The 25,003-nt window shown below is 39.6% G+C and overlaps 1 protein-coding gene and 1 pseudogene across 2 annotated transcripts; one reads left to right on the top strand and one right to left on the bottom strand.

Annotated features, from left to right (window-relative positions):
- Window positions 1-3,401: 3,401 nt before the first annotated feature.
- Window positions 3,402-4,331, bottom strand: LOC109447964 (splicing regulator RBM11; annotated as a pseudogene).
- A 3,260-nt stretch (window positions 4,332-7,591) lies between these two features.
- VNN2 (vanin 2) lies at window positions 7,592-18,059 on the top strand. Of its 2 annotated transcripts, none has more exons than XM_019732745.2 (9): window positions 7,592-7,729; window positions 7,917-7,971; window positions 8,281-8,512; window positions 8,631-8,761; window positions 10,854-11,046; window positions 12,998-13,286; window positions 14,561-14,934; window positions 15,863-16,033; window positions 17,606-18,059. In XM_019732745.2, the coding sequence occupies exons 3-9, from the start codon at window positions 8,300-8,302 to the stop codon at window positions 17,792-17,794; spliced, it is 1,560 nt and encodes a 519-aa protein (XP_019588304.1). In that variant the 5' UTR covers window positions 7,592-7,729; window positions 7,917-7,971; window positions 8,281-8,299; the 3' UTR covers window positions 17,795-18,059. The 2 variants fall into 2 exon arrangements, with proteins under 2 accessions (XP_019588304.1, XP_019588305.1); XM_019732746.2 differs by having other exon boundaries at window positions 7,594-7,729; window positions 7,894-7,971.
- The last annotated feature ends 6,944 nt before the right edge of the window (window positions 18,060-25,003 follow it).

Genomic DNA, 25,003 nt, shown 5'->3' with positions numbered 1-25,003 from the left:
GCTAGGGATTTCGCTGTGATGAAGATAAACACAATCTCTGCCTTTTTTTTTTTTAATCTAACTTATATTCCAGTGGAAGGGACAAACAATAGATAAATGCCAGAATCTCTCATTATCTCACAGAGATGCTAGGAAGTTAAACAACATGGTGAAGTGAGAGAGGAACTGTCTGGGGTCGGTTAAGTGTGGGGTCTTAATTTAGACAAAGACAAAGCTTCTCCATGGAGGTGGGACTTTTGAACTAAGATCTGAAATGTGAGAGTGAGGCAGCCATTCTGAGGTGAGAGCAGACAAAAGGGCCTGACATGGTCAAAAATGACACAGTGGACCACATGCCTGGAGTCTAGTAAGCAGAGAAGGTTGGGGAGGTGGAGGGACGCCAGACTTTGATTGATATTTCAGGAAGGTCATTGTGTCTTCATGTGGATATGTATGGGGATGTGATTTAGCAGGGTTGGAGGGAGATTTTTGGAAGCTTTGAGAGAGACAGTGGTTTGGATCAGGGAGGTGGTGGTGGAGATGGAGAGCAAAGGGTGTGTTTGGAAGTGGAACAAACAGGACTTGCTGGTGTGGAGGGCGAAGGGGAGAAGAATTTAGGGTGACTCCTAGGTTTTGGCATGAAGGTATGGGTGGATGGCAGTGCCTCTTAGTGAGATGGGGAAGATTAGGAGCAAAACAGATTCTGAAGGGGCAGATTAAACCATGATGTGGTGCCCTTTCACTCGAAGAGGAAAAAAAATAAAAAATAAAGGATGACAGAACCAAGGTTGGGGATGACGAAGAGCAACAGGAAGTACAACCATTTTGGAAGACTGGCATTCATTGCCAAAACTGAACATTCACAAACCCCATGAACTCTTCATTCTCCTTCTCCCCACAAGTCCCTTTGTCATGAGACATCCGATGGGTTGTCTAGTGCTCTGGGAGCTCAAGTGGTCTCTCACCCCTCCCCTGCTTCCCAGAGCGACGCCAGGAAGGAGTATGACCCCGGCCCGCTGAATTCGTGTTACGTGCAGAACAGATCCAGGCTCGTATTGCCCAAACACCTCTTAAGTGCTTAAATCACCTGGTCCCACTTCCCTACTTTTCTTCCGTGGGTGCCGGCTCTTGTGCGGCCCCGCTCCTGGGCCGGTGACCCAAGATACGCTGAGCGCCTGCAGTTCCCACCGCTGCCGCGCGGGGCCGCTATTAAAACACCGCAGGGCTGGCCGGCAGCTTCCAGCCGGGCGTGGCAGTCGGGCTTTCACCTCCGGTACCAGCGTCTGGGTGTGTGGCTCAGGACTGCCCGCCTATTACCGTTACCGGCGCTGTTGACTGTTGAGAGTTCAAGGTGAACACAGATTCCAAGCTTTCTGGTGAGAGAACTTTTTGTTCCCGTTCCCAACACGCTGCTTTCAATACACGCTGCGGTGGATAGCGGTGTATTTTAATGATGCTTGATAGGAAACTAACTTTGTACCTTCCTCATTTTATGATTTTGCAAGTATTATTAAAATAAATGACAAAAAAAGTTAAAAATATGAGAAAGGATAGAGGAACTTTGAACAATGAAACCAAAAGTTAGGCTAAAACTATCAAAGGAAATCTGGGGGGGTGTTTTTTTTTAATGTTTCATATTTTTTTATATTTATATTCTAAATATAACAAAGGTGCCCAGCTTAAAAGGTGCTCAGCTTAAAAGATGTCACATCTCCACTCACATCCTCACTCCTTTTGTTAAAGGAGACTATTTTACGTATGTAGTGGAATGTACAATATTGTAATAAGAAAGTGTATTTTTTACATTAAGTTTATATTGCAACCTATATGTATACAAATTAACTCAAAGGAAAAATAGAAAGGGCAAAGAAAAAAATCAATTGTTGTTAAGTTAAACTTTGAGATAATTGATTCACATGGAGTTGTAAGAATTAATATGCAGAGGTCACATATACTCTTTCCCCCATTTCTCCTGGTGGTAACATCTCACAACACAATAGTACAATATCAGCCAGGATTTACTGTTTATAGAGTCAAGACACAAAACATTCCCATCCTTCACGTTGCCCTTTTATAGCCATGTCAAGTTCTCTCTCACCCTCACGCCCTCCTTAATCTCTGGAAACCACGAATCTTTTCTCCATTTCTACAATTTTGTCATTTCAGGAATGTTGTATAAATAGAATCATATGGTATGTTAGCTTTCGGGATTGGTCTTTTGTCATTCAGCACAATGCTCTTAAGATCCATCCACATTGTCACATGTGTCAACAGTTCATTTCTTTATATTGGTGAGTAGTATTCCATGGAATCGGTATAGACAGCTTGCTTAGCCATTCATTGAAAGACATGTGAATTATTTTCCGTTTATGGTTATTAAAAGCAAAGCTGTTATGAACATTAACGTACGGGTTTTTGTGTGAATATGTCTTCATTTCTTTGGGATAAATGCCTGGGAATAATACAACTGCTGGATTGTATGGTAGTTGCATGATTAGTTTCCCTCCCAAATAACCCATTTATTTTACATAGGAAATTTGATTTGGACAAGAAATAGTAAATCATACATTAATGAAATATTCTATTTACTTGTTTGTTAAGTTATGAAGATTTAAATACATTAAATATACCTTCTCAAACCTAGCTGGCCAATAATAAATAAATACTACTCCTACTATAAATACTACTACTACTACTACTACTAAAAGCTGGTGGATAATAAATACTGACATAATTTTCAAACTAATTTTCATTAAATACAATTAGTAAGTGAAAAGTAAAGCAGATATCTCTGTTTAAATGCAATCATATCAAAAAGGAATGACCCAAAGACTAGTCCTATGTTAGTTATCTTTCCTTTTGTATCAATGTCATTTCTGTGTATGAAATAAGCCCACAGGAGAGTAAGACTCAGAAACAACATATTCAGAGACAAAGAAAATGTTGTTTAAAGCATTAAAGAAAACTAAAGCCTGCTTTGTCATTCTTTATTACGAACAACTCACAAATCTGAAATATTTGTAGTGATTTCTTTCAGAAAATCCACAGCCTATTCTAATCCCACCATATTTGTAGTTGAGGTTTATAGGTGACAATCTAGGAAAGCATGGGGTTCAATATAACTTTTGATTTACAGTTTAGTGCAAATGTGTCATCAGTACTAAAATAAACAGCTTAAAGCATGTTTTCTTGTTGACACGGGGTCAAAAAAGCATGACAAATATGAAAAATAATACATTATTATCATTTTTAAGTTTTTGTCATTCAAGACAAATTTGAATATCAAATCAGTTAAGTCATATTATTATATATTTCAAGCATGAAGCCATGGAATCAGTCGGATGAATTCTGATGGTGTTTTTTTTTTTTCCCTTTAAGAGAGTTAAAACCAGTGTAGATAAATATGTTATTTGAACATAATATTAATGTCTTTTCTTACACTTTCAGAATTTGGGGCTAAATACATTTCCTCTATTGTTTTCTGTTCTGTCACTATTACTGGTTTGCTTTTACCTCTTGTTTGCTTAGCTGGTAAAGATCAGAGTCATTTGGTTATTGGTGAATCCATTCCTCAGAATTAGGTCCAGCCTCTAGATGTGCAACATGAATAGTGAGAGGACAGGGATGTGGATTAGGAAGTGGCACTGTTGTCTCATGGTCAGGAAGCTGCAGCGTTGGATGATATGCATGCCACTGCATCTTCTGAAAGAAGAAAAATCTATGTCTTGAGGCAAAGCAGCAATATTAATTGGAAAAAACCGCATGGTAAAGTTAGATGTACCCATAACTTCTTCATTCCTATAGCTGGTGAATTTGTCTTAACGTAGCTCTCAAGACGTTGGGTAGTTGATTCAGAAGATGGAGAACTCCCAAATAGATGGTGTACATTAATTGATATTCCACATAAATGAATTTTACTTAGCAGAGGTATGACAGGCATATGGTTCTGATTCTGGGAGCTCAAAGCAGACAAACGCAAGACTTCTGCTTTTCTTCTTTGTCTTTGCATATAGTCACATTGGTTAATGGCGCAGTCTTTAAGAAACCGAAGTAACGTCATGAAGAAATTCTTCCTGTACTGGGGCCTCTAAATTCTCCACAAATGCTGTCCTGTTGTCCTCTTTCAGAACAGGGAACAAGAATATGTAGGAGGCGCTGGGATCCTGCCCCACTTCCCTGCTATCCTGCTCCAACCCAGAAGGAGGTGGGGCAAGGATTAGTTTTTTCAGAAACTGCCCAACTTGTTTTCCAAAGCGGCTGTGCCATTTCACATTCCCAAAAGCAATGTATGAGTAATACAGTTTCTCAGTAAGTTTGTATATGTGTCTTTTTAAAAAAATAGAATGATGCATGAAGTAAGGAGCGAGAGCTATTGATCAGAGAGCTATGAATCTATGGTACCGTTGGAGGGAAATCCATCATGTTTAGCTCATAGAAATGGACTTCACGTTAATCGTTTCAGGATAAAACTTTCAGGGCAGGTTGGCATAGAAGAGAGGAAACATGAAAGACTTTATGGACAGAGACAGAACAATGAAAAAATAGAGAATGTGGACCAGCTGACATCCATTTAACAAATTTGTAGCCAAGAACAGGTGGGCATAGCACCATAGACCTGGGTTGAAGCTGCACTGGGTATTGCATCAGTCTTGTGGGCATGAAGCAATAATAGTAAAAGCAAAACTTACTCAACGCATTTCACCATTTTGCAGATGAGGGAAACTATGGCACTGAGAGGACACATAACTTACTCATAGTCACCCAGCGAGGAAGTGGTTCAAACCCAGGCATTCGGGCTTCAGGGCCCATGTCTTTAACCATACCTGATACCATCACGACTCTCATAACTACAGTAAGAAAAAATGCCTGCTATGTAAGTTGACAGTAGTTAGATGCAGGACCATACAGAATTTAGTGATCTCCACCTGGAGGAAAGTTCCAGAGTGGATTTGTGTCACTGTAGAAGAATAATGTGCTTAAGAGAAAGAATATTATGTGAACTTAAGAGTCACCTTAGGCTTTGAGGGCTAGAAAATGGCCACTTGCCATGCTCTGTTACTTCTCCTGGCTATTTGGACGTTGTTCAGTCGAAATCACGTAATTCCACCTGGCCTGTGTTACCTAGCCTCTATGACTGCTGGGAAGAAAACCCCAGAAATCAGAGTTGCCAGGCTAGGATAAAACAAATTCTCCTTCTCCTGATGCCTAAGAGGGAAAATCCTCTGGCCAGCTGCTGTTCACACAGAAAATAAACCAAAACAGGAATTCGGGTGACTGGAGGAGCCACAGGCCTTGGAAAGAAGAAAGCAGATAGAATCCAGGGGAGAGGAAGTCTTCACCTAGACAGACGGGTACGTAGGTATCTATCTTAGACCTCAAACATGTCTTGTGGTGGTTTTTGTTGTTGTTTTACATCCTTGCTCATTGAAAATAATAAGGTGAATTATTGGTGAATTATTGTGATGCTCTTGGGAACGAAAAATGGGCTACCTGGCAGACTGACATACTCAGGTGGCTACCTGGTGGGCCTGACGAGCTCAGTAACTGAAAGTAACCACAGGGATGTTCTGATCATAAAAATTCCTAACTGAACATGTTATAATGGGAAGTCATGTCCTAAGGCCTATGTGATAGATTAATCTTTACCTTGAAAAAGCCCTGTCCATCCCTTTTGTGCATCTAGGATAACATACTTCAAATGTCAGAATGATCTCTTCTGCAGACCCCCAGAGAGAAAAACACCTGGTACTGGACCAAGAGCACCCCTTCATTCATCATTGTTATCCTTTACCTGCATACCTCTGTAAACTGTGTATGTTAAATATTAACTATCCTGCACCCACCAATGTGAAAAAAAAGTATGCATTTCTTCATTTGTACTTTTTATCCAATCCTACATATTTCCCCACTTTGCTTTCTCCTGCCTCCTTAGTCTACCACCAATGGATTTCGTGTAACTTTCATTCCATCTAGCCCTTTGATTTTAATATATAAAGTGAACTACAAAACCGCGACTCCTTGGAGCATTTTCTTAATTCTTTGTGATTTTGCTTCTGGGCCTGGCCCTCAACTCTGACTCTAACAAACTCTGTAAGCCTTTATTTAGGTTTGGACTTTGCTTTGTCAATACCCTCATATCACTCGACAAAACAATAAATGTACCACAGCTTGGCACTTTTATACTTTTCGTGAATTTTGTTATTCTTTTCCCTCTGTAGTACCTGAGATTTCAGCTTTATTTTTGTATCATACCCTTTCAAATGCATGTTTCTACAACTGCCTACCTAAATAAACAAGTGACCTTGATCCAGCTCCTTCGGAGTTATTTCATCTGTCCTGAAAAGAAGGCAGTCGTCCTTACTTTTTCAAAAGCTTGGAATCCAACTAGATTGTCCGTTTGGTCTGCTATAATGAAATACTATTGACTGGGTGTCTTATATACAACAGGAATTTATTTCTCATGGTTCTGGAGGCTGGGAAGTCCAAGATCAAGGTGCCAGGTGAATCATTGTCTGGTGAGGACTCACTTCATGGCTCATAGATAGCCATCTTCTCACCGTGTCCTCACATGGTAAAAAGGTCAAGAGAGCTCTCTGGGCTGTTTTTTTGTTTTTGTTTTTGTTTTTGTTTTTAATATACATAAGGGCAGGAATCCCCTTCTTGAGGGCTCCACTCTCATGAACTGATCACCTTTCAACGGCCCAACCTAATACCTCCTAATACCGACACACTGGGAATTGGGTTTCAACAAATTAGTTTTTGGAGGAACGCAAACATTCAGTCTATAGCAACAATCAAGAGAATTTTCAAAATTTACTGTTGGTGAATACAATGAACTTTTGGCAGAGTTAGACCAGAACTAAAGTTAATGATCTGCAAGTGAAATCATCAACAAGAGAACTTGTTACCGTTTTGCTTTTGAAGAAGTGGGCCCCCCACTTTGAAGAAGTGCCCCCCCCCCAAGTACGTGAGCGTGCTAACAATTCAAAGGGTCTTTTGTAGCTCAGCCTCCCACAGTCCTAAACTTCTGAGGGCAAAAAGCAGAAGGGTAGTTTAAAACACATGAAATTGCTGTTGCTGTAAAGTCAAAGACTGGGGGCTACTGTCAACTTCCTGTGACACAACCCTTTCCATCCAGTAGGTCATTCAGGGAACACCAGGACATGACATACCATTACTCTCAGATTTTCTCTTGGTTTTAGTTGTATTGGCTGCAAGCCCTGAGCTGGAGGAGCCCCTCACCTGGATGGGACCACCAAAATATGGCTCAAGTTCAGTCTGGTTCTTCTCAAGCAGACATTTCCTTCCAAACACCGATTCAAACAGTCTTGCTGAAGGCATATGCAAGCCTCCAATGGGGACAAGGACAGAAACATTGGTTTTTTTCTTCCACTATGTACTTTTTTGGATACAGTATCATATTTTTCTTTCTTTTTTTCTTTTATACAGTACCAAGAGAATGTTGTTTTTTGTTTGTTTGTTTTTCCAAAGGTCCGCTTTTTTCTGTTTTTCTTGCTTCATTTTGATGTGTCATCTTTTAAGTGCCTATGAGGAAATGCTGTCAGTAATTCTCCAGGCTGTTTTCACTTCTCAGCTCATATATTGCCGTTTCATTTCTGGGAGCGAAGCCAGACCAGGAAGTCCTTCAGGCTGTGGCAGAGCCGGAAGCAGCTCCTGCCGTCCTGCATGTCTCGTGTCTTTGTTGTGTTTCCACCGCATGGTTGATGGGCCTCTGCTGGGCGTGATCCAGGTACTCTGTCTCCCATTTCATCCCAAGTGGTTCTCTAGCATTGTACCCCAAATAGACTACATTTGATTAATTAAACAATAGTATTCTGTGGTCTTAACAATTAAATCATGCTAAGCAGTCAGAATCATTATATTACTAAACTGTGACTCATTTTTGTTAAATAGTGTCATCCCGTCGTACCTTACAGGAAATCTTCATGTATCGTTGACGCTCAGAATAACCTTGTGAAGGAGATAGAACAGGTATGTTGTTATTTCATTTTTCACATGAGAGTTACTTTAGTTACTATTGTCTATTAATAAAAGGGTATGATTATACTACCTATGAATTTTCATTTTTGAAATTTGACATCAAATCTTATCAATAGTACATGTACAATTCTTGTCACACTTTTTGATTGTATTCATTGAACTGCAATATTTTTTTCCCCTCAAAAGTGGTCAGGCATAATATTCATAAGATTAGAAAATACGAGCCCCAGAGCTGGTAGTCATGTTATATAAATGTCCTGCTCTTTATAAATGCTACATACATGTTACTTTTACTTTCAGAAATCTCTCGACCTTGGCCATGAGCACTTTCTCCTTTCAAACCTCTGTGGCAGTTTTTGGCCTGATGACCCTGCATGTCAGTGCCCTGGATACATTTATAGCTGCAGTATATGAACATGCAGTCATATTGCCAAATAAAACAGAGACACCTGTTTCTCAGGATGATGCCTTGCTCCTTATGAACAAGAATCTAGATATTCTAGAAAGAGCCATCAAGCAGGCAGCTGAGCAGGTATTTTATTTCTAATCATAATTTAAGGGAGAGACATGAGAGCTTGTGGAAGATTGGAGTATTGGAGTGTCTCTATTACATGTGGAGAAGTAATTTTGATTTGACTTATTCTGAACAGGATGCTCAAATCATTGTGACTCCAGAAGATGCACTTTATGGATGGAAATTTACAAGGGAAACCATTTTCCCTTATCTGGAGGACATCCCGGACCCTCAGACGACCTGGATTCCATGTGAAGACCCCCACAGGTATTTTAACTATCATAGTTGTTTGTACAAAAGTGTTATAATTCTTTAAAAGGTGCACATTCACCACAGCAAAATGATAACTCCTGAATGAGTATATACGTGGTGTATGTTATTATCATACTTATCTTGTCATTTGTTAGATTTAAGAAATTGTACTTAGATATTACTAAATGATCCTTTGGTTTAATGTCTTTATTACATTTGGAGAAAATATGTAAACAAGGTATTTATTATTAGGATTAGAAACTAAGGAGAAGAGGATTTCATGGATACAAGTAGTAAATTAATTTCTGAAGTGGATAGTGGGTTGTATTTGGCAAATATTCCAAGGTCTCTATTGAAGGTACCACATTTTAGTTTCATAGAGTCTCTGTTCCAGAATCTGCTTCCCAGGTAGGAAGACCTTACTCTGTACTTTTCAGTAAACCCTAAGATCTTATGCTTTGAAACTTTGCATTTTCCTAAGCTCAAAGATACCTTTCCTGCAGAAAAATGTAATATACAAATTTCCTACTATAGAATATTTAATAGATATGTGTATATTTAATATATAAATCATACTGCCTAAAAAGACTTGTCTAGATTATCGAGGTACAGAGTGTACATTTCAAAACTTACAAGAAAAGGTGTCTCACTCTGTCACACTTATTCTTTTTCATCTTTCAAATCCTCTCACTCTCTCTTATCCCTCTCACACTTCCCCTCACTCTTTCACCTCAAATTAAATTTATTAAACATTCCTCTGTCATATTTTTGCTGGAAGCTTATGGATACCACACATTTTAAGGCACTCCTCATTCTTCTGACGTTTATATAAGGGCTATTAGGAAAAGGCCTGTGTTTCCTGTTAGCCGATGCTCTCCATGGTGTTTTTGAGCAATTTTCTTGCATGCAAAAAAGAGGCCAAATAGCTAGGTAGTCTTTCTGCATAGAAGTTTTGAGAATTGCAACAACCCATTTGTTCTTTTATCTCACAGTAGGATTGAGTTCTGGATTTCCTATTATTTAAAACAATGTGTGTTGCAAATTTATGGATGAGTCAAAGATCACAGTAGCTATGGAAACTAGTGACGATTTGGGGACAGGTTCTTCCGTAAGGTTAGGAAATGCCTCTTTTATGGCCCTACAGTAGAAGGAACACAGTTTGACAGAAAATGGACTTGCCTCATTACACAGTATAGTGATTCCCAAGTTTTTCGCATGAGCAACTAGAGACATGGAATTGCCACTCATAGGGAGCACTGAAGGAATAGTATGTCTGGGATGGAAACTAGGAAGTCAGTTCTGTGCATCTTAAGTTTGAGCTACCCTTAAAACCTCCAAGTGGAGATGTCAACCTGGCAGTTGCATATACAAGTCTGGCATGAAAGGACACGGTCAGGGCTGGAGATAAAAAATCAGGAGTCGACATATAGAGGGTTTTAACACTATGATGGGTTGGCCCATGGAGAGAGTTAAAGAAAAGAAGGGATCTAAGGCTTGAGAACTGGGACATTCCAGTGTTTAGATTCAGGGGAGTTGAGGAGGAACCAGCAAAGGAGAAGGAGAAGAGGAGCCAGTAAGTAGGAGAATGAGAGAGTGGGGTCCAATGAGCAAGGTGGAGTGTTTCCAGAAGAGGATGTAATTAACCGTGTCAGCTGCTACGGGTAAGTAGGATGAGATCAAGTCAGATGTGGCTCATCATTGGCAGTAAGAGTTGTTGGGTGGGATGATAGAAATGAAAGCTGATTTGAGAGCTTTAAAAGAGAGGAGAAGCTGGGAACAGCAAAATAGACAGCTCTTCCTAGGAGTTTTCTTGTAAGAGGGAACTGAGATACGGAGCGATATTTAGAGGGGAAACTTTGAAGTTTATTTGAATACAGTATTGTTGATTAATTCCTCTGATGCGCATTGGATCTCCAGAACTTATTTATCTAATGTACCTTTAAACAACCATTCCCAATTCCCCCACTTCCTAGCCCCTGGTAACCACCATTCTGCTCTGTGTCTCTATGAGTCTGTTTTTTTTAGATTCCACATATAAGTGATATCATACATTATTTGTCTTTCTCCATTTGACTTATTGAAATGTCTTAATTAAAATTGGATTTAGATTTGGTCGCACACCAATACAAGCAAGACTCAGCTGCCTGGCCAAGAACAACTCTATCTATGTCTTGGCAAATATTGGGGACAAAAAGCCATGTAATTCCAGTGACTCCACATGTCCTGCTAATGGCTATTATCAATACAATACCAACGTGGTATATAATGAAAAGGGAAAACTGGTGGCGCGGTATCATAAGGTAAGAGGGGGTGGGATGTACAATGGTGCTGTTAGGAGAGTGCTTACTGCTGGGCTTAGGAGTTTGAGCTGCATTCCTATATACTACAGTGTTACTAAATTTTTTTTTAAGTGAGCAATAAAGAAAATGACATTTAAGAAAAAACAAATCTAAAAAAAAATTGTAGGCAAAGATCTATTAAGATGTTGCAATAGTCTAAGATTGAGATTATTTTTTTGTATATGTAAAACAAGTAATTTTAATATTGATACAAAAGTTACTAAGGTGACTATAATCTAGATACCGCTTAATATTGAAATGATACAGAATGTTCCCAAATGGTATGAATCAGTTTCACAGAAGTTAATTTCCCTGTTTTCTATCAGACCACAAAAATGATCTTTCTCTTTATTTTCTACACCAGTTAATTTAATTACCCTCCTATAGATTTAAGGTCAGATCATAACATTTTTACTTTAAACTCTGAATTGAAAGAGCAAAATGACCATAAGCCATAATTTTATACCAAGTGAGCAGGGAGAGAGCCAGGATTTTTAAGTGGATATGTTATATGCCTGTCCGTGTGACTGTCTCTCTTCCTCCCCGCTTTTTTTTTCCTAAGCATCTTAAAATTATAGCCTCACAGTCTTTTGAGTGGAGAAATTATCTGCCAGAAGTTCCAGTTAAAATATAAATATCAGTCAAGAAGAATGACATTAACCCAATGGTTTTCCAATGTTTTTGATCATATACCCCTGTTGGAAAAAAAATTGACTTGACTCCTCAATAAATGTATATTTAGTTTTGCATTCATAAGTAAAACATAACTTTTAAACTTTTCTTTATAACTTGGTACATTTTGACAACTTCTTTTCATACATAATTAAATTTTCATGTTCTCTTTAAATCTGTGTCTCATACTAGGAATAAAAATGTTCGTGCTTCCATTTTATTGTTTTCTAAACTTTGCATTATTAGTATCCTTTTTTAACATGCTTTCTTTGCAAGAATGGCTTTAAGCTATTTTCCCATTTTGTAAGTGCTAATTTAGTTAAGCTGATAACATCCTTGGTCAAGCAACTTAACCAGGACCTAGTGAACTGCAGGATGGCGCTGGGCACTGAATGTGACAAGCTGGTGGGGAAACCTGTAGTTACTCTAAATTTCAGGGCTCTCACTCTCCCCTCAAAGACCATTCATGACCCATGAGCTCTAACATATGGACCTAGTAAGAGAACCTTTGTCATCCGATTCTTAAACTACTAGTAAGGATCCATTTCTCTTTTATGTTTTAGATAGAAAATAAATGTAAAGATAAATTTTAATAGTCTTTTTCCCAACACTTGTTGTTCCCTACTTTGCAGACAATTGTCTTAAACTGTTGACACATTTGGTTAGTTTTTCAAGTTTACTTGGAAGGAATCAGGGAAAATTAAGTACAATATTCATTTTCAACAGCAATTTTGAAAGCTGGATAAGAGTCTCCGGAATTATTTTGGATAGGATATTGTAAAAATGGAAGTGGCATCCCTCATCCACTTAACATATTTATTGTGCATCTATTATATTTCTAGACATCAGGGATTCAAAGTAGATTAACACACATTGTTCTTTGAATCCTGGAAACATAAAAAAGCTTCTTCAGCTTTCACAAAAGCTCTTTGGTCTTTTGGAATTTGTAGGAAGGTATTTGGCTCCTAATTGAGAAGTGGGGATTAGGGGAGTAAGGACAGAGATAGAAGGAGAGAAAAGGAGGGAAGGAGGGAGAGGGAGGGAGGGAGAGGGAGAATATAAATGATTTTTTTTCCATGTTTTCCTTGGAATTTTACTTGCAATCACCGGAGTCATTCACTTCCTGTAGATTTGCTGCTGTTGACCATAGCCAAATCTGTTACTAACCTTGGAGGGTTTCTACAAGTTACTTCTTCAATAAACAAGCCTTTTCTGGTTTTATCTTTTGCATTTGTTTTAGTACCACCTCTACTCTGAGCCTCAGTTTGATGTCCCTGAAAAGCCAGAGTTGGTGACTTTCGACACCCCCTTTGGAAGGTTTGGCATGTTCACGTGCTTTGATATACTCTTCCATGATCCTGCTGTGACCCTGGTGAAGGATTTCCATGTGGACACCATACTGTTTCCCACAGCTTGGATGAATGTTTTGCCTCTTTTGACAGCTATTGAATTCCACTCAGCCTGGGCTATGGGCATGGGAGTTAATCTTCTCGCGGCCAATATACATCATGTCCACCTAAATATGGCAGGTAATTCATGATCAGATGAGGTTCACAGATTATGTTTCTAAATGCAGAGAAACTAATGCCTCAGGTATGACCTGTCCTAATTTTTTGCTTCTCTGTTGACACTAATCACTGCTTTGTCATGCTTTCACAAAAAAAAGAAAGGCTAGTGACTGACTAACAGCTATGATGGTATTAAGACCTTTAGGAGTGTTATTTCATTTATCCTCACAACTCTGTTAGATGAGTCTTATCACCCCACTTTTATAGTTTGGAAAACTGAGGCACAGCGAATGCAAGTAACTTGCCAGCTAGTAAATGGCAAAGCAAGAAACGAAACAAGATTTGCGCGAACATTGGCAAAAGGCAAATGAATGTATTATTAACATGTAGTTTTGTAAAAAATTACCCTAAAAGTGAAAAGTAAAAGTGGCTTAAAACAATAAACATTTATTATCTCACATTTTCTGTTGGTCAAGAATTTGGGACTGGCTTTGCTGGGTGGTCCTGGCTCAGACTATCGCTTCAGAGTACATTACGCTGTTCACTGGACCAGCAGTCATATGGAGTCATGATGGGCAAGCAGATTGCTTCCAGAAGAGCTGCCTCACATGTTTATTAGCAGGATCCCTTAGTTCCTCAGTGATTGTTGGCATTGTTGTGATCATTTCTTGCCACTTGGGCCTCTCCATAGGGCTGTGTGATGTATTCTTCATGACATGGCAGCTGACTATCTCCAGAACAAGTCGTGAGAGAGGAATGGAAGAGGAGGGGAGTGGAGGAGAGAGGAGGGGAGGGGAGGGACGGGGAGGGGAGAGGGAGAGCTGCAATGCCCTTTATGACTAGTCACACACTATTACTTCTAGCATGTTCTGTTCATTAAAAGTGAGTCACAAAGTCCAGCCTGCACTCAGAGGGAAGGGAAGTAGATCTACCCAGTGGAAAAAGGTGTTTTGAACAATTTTGGAGCACATTTGAAAACCATGACAATGGGGAACAGGATAGAATTTTGCATTATCTTTCCCTACTTTTCAGGAACTGCCAAGTGCACAGATTTTATATTTGGTTTAGTTTTCCATAATGCTAATAGATTATTATATTCAAAGTTATTTGGCATGAGACCATCAAACATCTTTTAATTTCATCCAAACGAGACTAGGAGAAATACTTAGGTGTTCAGTGTAACTTGAAGCCTGTGTGCTCTCATTGTAACTATGGTGACATGACCACTTGCTCAATTCTGATGGGGAAACTGGCAGTGTTGGTTTTGTTTTTTAAGACTTGTTTTCCACTCACAGGCAGTGGTATTTACGCACCACACTCTCCCAAAGTGTACCATTACGATGTGGAAACAGGATTGGGAAAGATCCTCCTTTCAGAAGTGGATTCCCATCCTCGAAACTCTTCTGCCTACCCAATAGCCGTGAATTGGAGTGCCTACGCCACAACCATCAAACCATTCCCAGTACAGAAAAATACTTTCAGGGGATTTATTCGCAAGGATATGTTCAACTTCACAGAACTTTTTGAAAACTCCGGAAACCTTACAGTCTGTCAAAAAGATCTCTGCTGTCATTTAAGCTATAGAATGTTAAGAAAAGAAGAGAATGAAGTGTATGTGCTAGGAGCTTTTACAGGACTTCACGGCCGAAGGAGAAGGGAGTACTGGCAGGTAAGCTCGGCTCAAGTGAAAGGAAGCGTTTAAGTGTCATTACATCCCAGGATTAACTTTTCATATTTGTCGCAAGGAGCCAAGTGCTTTTTCTCGGCATGACTCCATGCATTGCTAATACCACACACATACACACACACACACACACACACACACACACACACGCATGTGTGCACACACACATTGTGAGTAATCATATGATATTTACAATAGGAGTTAAGTATAACCTGATGCTTGCTTTGAGCACCATTTAAAAAAAAAAATATTTCCCTGACCATGATGATTTCCTATTTGACTAATGAACTATTTTTACATATTATGGTAAACCTCAATAAGGCTTCCTTAAGTAGCTTTGCTGATGCATCTGAATATAAACAGTCTTGTTTTAACTTTTAAAACCAACAATGAGTAGGGATACTACTTTTATCTTAGTTTCTCTTGTAATCAGATGTCCTGGTCATTTTATTCTCTTCCAATGACAAATATTTAAAATGTAAACTTTTAATATAGTGTTGGCTATGCCTTTGTGTTTTCTTATACTCTGTGCCCCACGGCCTTCTCCTAGAGAAAAGGATGTGGGAAAAAGAGATGGACAAATTGTAATCATCATTTTAGCTTCAGTACTACTGTTGCCAAAAGACCTCTATTCTCTTTTGCCAACTAATCATCTGACAAGCCTAACTAATGGTTCAAGACTAACTTAAACTGACTTCTTTCTTTTAATCCATTTGTTACCCAGGAAGTGGGGTTGGTTCTCAAATCATTTGCCATTTCCAATAAAGCAGGTAATTTAAAGAAACATGATCCAAATCCCTTTATCAAAGGGAGAAAACACTTGCTTTGCTATGGTTATAAACTGAATCAACAATTCTAGTACTAGTAACTTAGATGTAAGGCATTGCATTTTATCTGCATCTGTTCCATACAGGTATGCACAATGCTGAAATGCAAAACAACTGATTTGACAACTTGTGGACAGCCAGTAGAAACTGCTTTGACAAGATTTGACATGTTCTCCCTAAGTGGCACATTTGAAACGGAGTATGTTTTTCCTGAAGTGCTTCTTACCAAAATTCAGCTGTCACCTGGAAAATTTGTGGTAGGAGGATTTTCACTGAAGAATATTTCATGAAGAATATTTTCATTTTATCTGTTCTCTGAAGCCAAGTAAAATAGGCTATGGCAACTCTTATCAGTTAACTTTCACTGTGTAACAAACCTCCTCAAACCTTAATGACTTTAGACATAACCATTTCTTTAGCCCTTATTTTGTGGCTGACAATGTGACCTTGACGTAGCTAGGCTGTTCTTCTGGTTTGGTACAGGCGTAGTTGATCTTGGCAGGGCTCATTTGTGCCTCTGCCACTAGCTGGTGGGTTGGTTGAGGCTGGTTGGTTTGTGATGGCCTTGCCTGGGACAGCAGGGATGATTGGGGACACTCTGTCCTTGAGGTCTCTCCTCCTCGAGCAATCTTGGGCTTGTCCACGTGTTAGTTGAAGGAGTCCAAGAGCATCAACAGGGAAAGCCACAGTGAGACTTTCCAAGTCTCTGCTTGCACCATGTTTGCAAATAGCTCATCAACCACCGCAAGTCACATGACCAATGTAGATTCAAGGGTTAGACAAATAAATGATGCAGATCTTTCAGTGGGAAGAGCTATAAAATCACATTGCAAAAGGGCATGGATAAAAGAGGAAATTTCTTGGCCATTTTTCCAATTTACAGCCACTTACTGCAAAGTGATGGCACTTCATTCAAGTAATACAATAAGATACCTAGACCTTATGAAGCCAAGGCACCATTCATTGAAAAATGTTTGTTTATAGATTTTTAATTTCCTTTTGTCACATGTGGAAACAAACTGAAAATCAAATATTTATTTCACAAATTATAATGGCTATAACCAAATAATTCACAAATTAAGCTGGTCTCAAATTAGAATTCAGACTGTGGGTTTATATCTACTACCGTGTTTCCCTGAAAATAAGATCTAGCCGGAAAATCAGTTCTCTGTATCTATGAGTCTCTCTGTTTTGTTTGCTCGTTTATTCTGTTCTTTAGATTCTACATGTAAGTGAGATGGTGTGGTATTTGTCTTTCTCAGTCTGACTTATTTCATCTAGCATAATGTCCTCTAGGTCCATCCATGTTGTTGCAAATGGTAAGATTTCATTCTTTTTTTATGGCAAAACCAAAATGGCCATCAACAGACAATTGGATAAAGAAATTGTGGTACATTCACCTTTAACTTTTAAACTTCTTGAGGGGAGGGTGTGATTTTACTCCTCTAGCACCTGATTATCTTGCTCATAATTGGACTCAAATCTTTGCTGCAGCTGATTTTTGACTTTTCATTAAGGGTTATAGTTGATCGTTGAAATTCAAATATTGAGCCCTTCTAGAGTGGCTGTAACCTCCATTACATATATTAGGTCGGTGCAAAAGTAATTGCGGTTTTTGCAATTATTTTTAACCTTTTAAACCACAGTTACTTTTGCACCAACCTAATAAAATAGTTGTCCCCCGCCTGTCCTTCCTGTTCCCAGTCACCCCACCCCATCAAGCTGGAACTACTTGATCAACCATGATATATAGGATTGTTTCAAAAATATCATTCTACTTGCAATGCGTATTTTAATCGAGCTGACGATATTTTCCCACTTTTCTTTAGGTACTAAAAGATGGGCGTTTGGTAAACAAGAATGGATTATCCGAGCCTATCCTAACAGTGTCTCTCTTTGGGAGATGGTATACTAAGGACTCACATTCCATCTCAGGAAGTACCAGCAATTTGGCAACAACTTACCTGCTAATATCCACTTTATTAATGATAGCTTTGCAAAATATTGTGATGGCGTAGGCTATCTCTTGATCACATTCATTTTTGCAGCATATATTTTGTTTGCTAAATGTGTTTATCAGGTTCCCAAGTTTACTAAGAAACTTTGAAGGGCTATCTCAGTAGTATAGGACAATGATTTCTACATATGTGTTTTTCTCATCAAGAATTATTTTTAAGTATTATGGTCATGTTGCCTCCTTTTTTGGCTACTCTGAAGTGTTGCTGTGTGGGATCGTGGAAAGAGAATGGGTGTTTGGGTCAGATAAATGACAATCAAATCTTAGCTCTAGCTTTATTTACTCTGTGACCTTGTGTGTGCTTGTGTGTGAGAGGGAACAAAGTGAAGAGTTTTCGGGCCATTGTAAACACAGCTGTGGCCTTTGAAGAGAGCAGTAATGATGGGAATTGAGGGGTTTATGACTGAATTCCATTTGACATTAAAGATACTTTGAGTTCATCTACTTTCCTATGTTAATGATTAGGGGGAAATTTGCTCTCTAATCAGATAGTAATATTGAAGTTTATCTTCACAATGAAAGTTATTGTGAGATGTTCTAGAAGAGATGACAGTTAGTCCAGGTTCATAGTAAAGGAGACCTGGCCCAGAGCATTCATAGCCCCAAAATACCTCACCTGAAGGCTGTGATGTAATTTAACAGGCCCAAATCCCATAACACAAAAGCCATGACTGTTAATAGTAGCACTATTTTCAACATTGGGCAGTATGCTGTTTTCAAAAAATATATATCATATGCTACTTAAAATATAGTATATTTGTTACTGATCATTTAGTACAAATATTCTTAAAATTAAGGAAATAAATTTTCAGATTTTTTGTCAGGTTTTATATCTCCAAAATGATGTTAAGTCACATCAAAATATCAAAACTGAGGCATTTATGTTTTCTTTTTATATATTGTTGTATATCTACTCCATACAGATTCAATTTGAATATTCTATTAAAATGTAGTAGAAAAATTAAGACTCCTTTTATACTGAAGTGGTTACCATTAAGAGAAAGGAAATGGAGGTTAAGCCACATTTTGTATTTAATTTTGAGAAGGGTTTATATGTTGCCTGTGTTCAACATTGGGAAAAGATGGTCATTTTAAAGTGGTGGTGAATGTGTGTGTGTGTGTGTGTGTGTGTGTGTGTGTGTTTCAAATCACATAACCCTCAAAATGATATGTTCTTTTTTCTTGAAATACGGAACATTTCAAATTTGCCAGGTTTTTGCTTGAGAAAGTTAGGCATTATGCAATGGTATTGCTATGTGTATTGTGACCCTTGGGCAATGATATTTTACTTCAAAAAGTTAAACTCTTGTCTGGAAGTCAACAGCTGACCCTACCCCCACTGCTTTGAGAAAGATATAAACAAGGAGCTCCTCACAGATTCTAAGGAACGGTTTTTCCCCTGATTCACACTTTGGGCTATCAGCTGTGCTTCAATTCATTTAAAAACAAAACCAAAAACAGTAAAACAGTACCAAGTCCCAAGGTAAAGAAAGAGTACTTAACTCAACTGTAAAATTACTCCCATCACAACTTTTTAACCCTTATCTCCTCAGTGGTTTTCACACACACACATTTCATTTTATCATACAACTCAAGCATAGTTTGATTTGGCTTTGATTTAGGGAAACGCACCTGAAGAAGTAGCTCTTTAGTTTCTGAAGAGTCTGATGTCAGAATCCAGTTTCTTTGATAACGATTTTTGTGTCTCACCTTTAAATTTCCCTGTGAGTTTGGAGGGAATAAATAAGCCTCTGGTTTTCAATTATTAGGCTTTCACCAGGCTTTCCTTTTTTTTTTTTTTTTTTTTTTTTTTTTTTTTTTTTTATGAAATGCTCTATTACAACTTCCTCAATTATAGCCTCTGTATTATAAAGCCAGACCTTCAGGTTTCTCTCAATGCTCACTCTCTACCCTTTGTTCTTCCATTCAGATAGCATCTGTTGACTTCATATTGTGTTCCAGGTACTAGGTCTTGGAACATTAGTTTATGCATGCTTTTTTTTTTTCAATTTCAGGTGTACAAAACAATATGTTAGACATTACACCCCTCACAAAACAATACCCACTGTGGGGACAGAGCCAGGAGTGCAGTTTCCAGGCTCTCGGGCTCACATGGAAAGGTGCTGGCTCAGGTAGTAAATGGCCATCAACTGTGATTGGATGGCCATCAGCTGTGGCTAGTTGGCTGTCAGCAGTAACCAGTGAGCCATTGGCCACTAATATAACTGCCATGGCTACGCTAGCAGAAAATGGGGGGCTAGCAAGAAGATGAGGGCTGAGCTAGCAGGAGCGGATTGCAGTTATCATGGTTGCAGTTAGCAAGTTGGGTTGGTTGGTTGAAAGAGAAGCGGATGTCAGGTTGCAGGTCGTGTGGATCCTGTTTCCTGTGTCTCCAACCCAGCCGCCAGCGAGAATATAGTGGTATGACTCCACTATCTATGGCTCCGTGGGTATTCCTTTTGTCCTAACCATATCCTGCATTCTTATGTGGGGAGTGGGACCAGAGACCCCACCTGACACCCTGCATGACACATGGCGCAGCAAGGAGGGTCCGGTGTTGGCTGAAACTCTCCGAAAGGTAATGGAACAGTTTATACGTATGAAAGCTCAGTCTCAGGAAGACCAGGAGGAGCAGCTGCCCGGGAGCTGGAATGGAAGACATGAATGGTTCCCCAACCATCATAGGCTGGAGAAAGCAAAGGTCTTTGTGGCCCTGTGGGCTGGGAAGTGCTTGCTGAGGCCCTCACCGCCAGACTGGTGAGGACTTGGAGCCCTTGCCCTGCAGAGAGGGCACACATTGTGAGGCTAACACACAGCCCTGGCGAATGACTGTGGATTATGGAGAATGGGCTCCATCCCTAATTTAATGGACCGCTTGACTATTTGCTTGGGAGCGTACCACCATATAGTGGAACTGGCGGATGTTTGCTTTTGTATCTCAACCAGCCACCCACCGTCGAGAATATGTGAGAACCTTGGCTGTGCCCAGAATGACTGGTGGTGCCCCTGAGAAACTCTGGCTGTGCCCAGGAAGACTGCCTATGCCCAGAAACACTGGCAGTGCCCTGAGAGACCTGGCTGTGCCTGGGGAGACTGGTGGTTAAGAAGGCTAAGAAGAAGGCTAGGAAGTCTGGCTGTGCCCAGAGAGAGTGGCAGTGCCCTGAGAGTCCCTGGCTGTGTCCAGGAAGTCTGGCTGTGCCCAGAGAGAGTGGCAGTGCCCTGAGAGGCCCTGGCTGTACCCGGGGAGACTGGTGGTACCCTAAGAAGCCCCAGAATTCTGGCTGTGCCCAGAAGGACTGGTGGTACCCTGAGAAACGCTGGCTATGTCCAGAGAGCCAGGCTGTGTCCCGGATATTGCATTCACCTCCAGGCTCCTTGTATAGGTCCCCTCGCGGAAGGCACTTGTCATGTAGATTGTGAGGCGATCCCCCATAGCGGTGGAGTGTGGGGGCATAGCCAGGAGTGCAATTTCCAGGCTCTCGGCCTCACGTGGAAAGATGCTGGCTCAAGTAGTAAATGGCCATCAACTGTGATTGCATGGCCATTAGCTGTGGCTAGTTGGCGGTCAGCTGTAACCAGTGAGCCATTGACCACTAATGTAACTGCCGTGGCTACGCTAGCAGCAAATGGGGGCTAGCAAGAAGATGGTGGCTGAGCTGGCAAGCGCGGATTGCAGTTAGCACAGCGGAGTGTGGGTTGTGGATTGCAGAGAAGCGGATGGCAGGTTGCGAATAGTGTGGCTCCTGCTTCCTGTGTCTCCAACCCAACCACCAGCGAGACTATAGTGGTATGACTCCCCTATCTATGGCTCCGTGGGTGTTCCTTTTTGGCCTCACCATATCCTGCGTTCTTATGTGGGGAGCGGGACCAGAGACCCTGCCTGACACCCTGCATGACATCCCTCCCCCCCAAGTCTACTATACCTCTAACATTGAAAATAACTCTTACTTAGGGAGAACACTTCGTAGAATGTGTAGATGCCTGACCACTGGTCTATGCGTTCTTTTTGCTCTTTTTTTGCCACTCTGTGACATTATCCCTGTGATATGAACTATTCCAGTAGTTTCTGTGATATACTCGGTCTACTCTGCAATTACCACTGCCTCTACTTTCTACTTTTGACTCGTTCTTTGCATTCTGTCCTGTTCCATGGCATTGAGTAAGTCTGCTACACAGTGATTTCCAGTGGCATCTTTCTGTTCCGACCTCTTTCATTAATTCCATTCACATTTCTAACTCCATTCTGATTACCTCTCCTAGGTATTCTATTAATGATAGTGTTCTCAAAGAAATCTGAGGGCAGATGCCTGTTTAGATTAATGTGGTTGTACACACACACACACACACACACACACACTCTTTCTCTCAGCCACACATAGACACTTCTGACAAAGGCTTTCTTGAAAAAACATTTGGATGTAGAAACAGTAACAACCATGAAGAGGATTTCTTGGAGACATGAAGTACTTGGAGTATGAAAGAAGATATTTCAACAGTGTCTTAGAGAATTTCCGTCCATCTAAAGATAAGCCAAAGCACAAAAATAATAGGAATTGACTACGTGATTTCAGCTTACCCGTTTTCAAGCATTTTGTGGTGTCTTGTTTATGTAAATATGAATTGAACAATAGCTATGATCAGTTATAAGAGTTATAAACCATTGCTCCCCTGCTCTTCTTATGTCCTTTTCATTTTTTATCTCAAGCTAATTTTTTTTTTTTTTTTTAATATTGTACCCTTTGTCTAATCCTACTGAATGCTTGAATTTCAGTCCATTAGCTAGAGATTCAGGACTTCTTATGCTAAGGTCATTTTACGTTATAATTTTAATCTTCAATATTATAAATAATGAAGACATTTTAGGTAATTGACAATTATGTCTCTCATACACATTTCATTTATTTTTTTAACCCTGTATAGACAAAGAGAAAAGAGGCGAAAAAGGAGGCTAATATTCTTTTTTATTCTAAAAAACATATAAACTACCATTTTATGATTTAAAAAATGGTGGTTTATATGTTTTTTAGAATTAGAAGCACAAATTTGAATACAGTTACCTATGGTGACTAATGAGCTGAAGTTTCTATAAATTAAAAGCAGGCATAACAAACATGAAATATTTGAAGTCCAGAAGGTTAACATGGGTTTGTTTTTTTTCATAGACAACTTTGCAAGGATACTAACATGGTTACCAGTTATCGGACAGTAATTTACTTCAATGTTTTTGGCATCCTACCTTACATAAAATGCATTTTAGGTTGCTTTGTTGTTTGATTTCACCACATTATAAACCTGCATTTAACCTGCCTTTGTCTATAATTAAGAAGTCTACTATAGCAACTTCTAGGTTCCAGACAAGTTTCCATTTGCTAGAAATGAAAAGCCAGAGCTAAAGAAATCTAAGATGTAATAAGCCATATAAGAAATGATCGATTTTAAAGAAATGAATGTAAGGCCTAACATATTTTATAACTGCAAGACTTCACATCCATTATAAATTCTTACAACCCTCATAGCATCAGAAAGTATAGCAACTTCATTTTACAGATGAAGACACTGAAGGTCAGGGAGCTGGGTAAGTTCCCCAAGGTTGATATAACTAATAAGTACAGAACTACTTAGTAACTAATTATTTGACCCCAGTCCAACTGACTCAATAACCTGGTACATATTTAAGACACAATACTAAGTACAGACAAATGGGAAACAGCTACCTTTGTGTTCTGTGGAACACCGTACACTTCATGTTATTAACTACATGTGATGTATTTACCACTAAATGAGCTTCTTGATGACAGAAGTCATGCTTATTCATCTTTGAAGTATTTCTAATACATAGCACAGTGCCTGAAACAAAGGTGCCGAATAAACTGAAAAAATTACTAAGAACAGAAAGAATAGATACCCCGAATTGGGTGTCTTCTTTGTTTCGGGGTACATGGTAGTTCTACAGATCTTACTGGATGAAACAAAAATCTTTCACTGTTCAGATCACACCTCCAAGATGACCCTATGTGAATGCAAATTTAAGTATCTTAGTGACATGTAGAACATATCAGTGAATTAGAGCATTGCTATTTGGCTATGACATGAAAACAATTGCTTATAATCACTCACACTGAGGGATATCTTATATAAATAGACTCCTGACCACATGAAAATAGAAGTAGGAAACAAGTAGGTGGAGGGCAGTGGTATCCCTTAAGTGACAAGTCCTAACATGCCTCGTGGCTAGGAACCCATTCATTGATCAAACAGCTCACTGATCGGAGAGGAATCCAAATAGTCTAGAAAAGATGATAAAGTGATAGTATAAGAAATTAAGAGGAAGAATAAAAGATCTAAGAAGGAATGAAAAAAGCATGAGTGGAATAGATGCCAAGGAGTCCGCAGGTCTTCAGAAATGCAAGTTGTTCTTCCTTCATTGCAACTTTTGGCCTCAATTCTCCCAGTAAGAGTCGATAAAAATGATGAAGGGAATCAAGATTACCCTCAGAAACTTTTATAGCTTCCTGTGGTGAATGTCTATTATTTCTCTCTGCCAAATCTCCCGTCTCCCCTCTTTATTAAAGGGAGCTCTTCACATCTGGTTGGGGTTGGGGGTCATTCCTTTTAGCCCCATGGTGTATGATGTATTGCCCAGGCCTAGCCAATCACAGACTAGACCTACAGGGCCAGAGATTTATGGAGACTAAACACATATTTGGAGCCAGACTGGTGAGAATCCTCCCTAAGACTTTTGATATAACCTCGAAAAAGAAGCTCTGTCTTCTGTAACCAGAGGCACAAGGACCATGTAAACCAGAACCCCCAGAAGCCATCTGCATTGCAAACCGGAAGGAGCGTGTCCAAGGATGAGGACCCAGAAGAGCTAAGCCAGAGAACTGTGAAGACATCTTTCAAGCACCTGGATCCAGACGGATGAAACCAGTATTCCACTAGACTTTCCAGTTATGAGGGTCTAGGAATGTCATTTTTTTTTGCTCAAAGTGTTTTGAATTGGGTTACTGTCATTTGGACAAAAGCACACCCTCGGTTTTGTTACCCAGATCCTCAGTTTCATTACCTCCGTTTCGTTACCTTAGTAGTGAGTTGCACAAAACCTCTCAATGCAAAGGTCCTGTGCGCATTTCCTCATGGGGAACTTTAAAGGCTTGGCACTATTCTTCTAGTCGTGGGTACCATAAACTCAAAAAATACAGTGGGTGGC

This window comes from Rhinolophus sinicus, linkage group LG05 (assembly GCF_036562045.2).
Source record: "Rhinolophus sinicus isolate RSC01 linkage group LG05, ASM3656204v1, whole genome shotgun sequence".
Lineage (NCBI taxonomy): Eukaryota > Metazoa > Chordata > Mammalia > Chiroptera > Rhinolophidae > Rhinolophus > Rhinolophus sinicus.
The sequence above is the reverse complement of the archived record's forward strand: the minus strand, read 5'-3'. Positions and strand labels throughout refer to the sequence as shown.

What these genes read in the sequence shown, in the direction of transcription:
- VNN2 (XM_019732745.2), top strand. Translation starts at nt 8,300, where the DNA reads ATGAGCACTTTCTCCTTTCAAACCTCTGTGGCAGTTTTTGGCCTGATG. An exon ending in TGGTGGCGCGGTATCATAAG is followed by an intron (nt 11,047 to 12,997) that starts GTAAGAGGGGGT and finishes CATTTGTTTTAG; the next exon opens with TACCACCTCTACTCTGAGCC. An exon ending in TGTCACCTGGAAAATTTGTG is followed by an intron (nt 16,034 to 17,605) that starts GTAGGAGGATTT and finishes ACTTTTCTTTAG; the next exon opens with GTACTAAAAGATGGGCGTTT.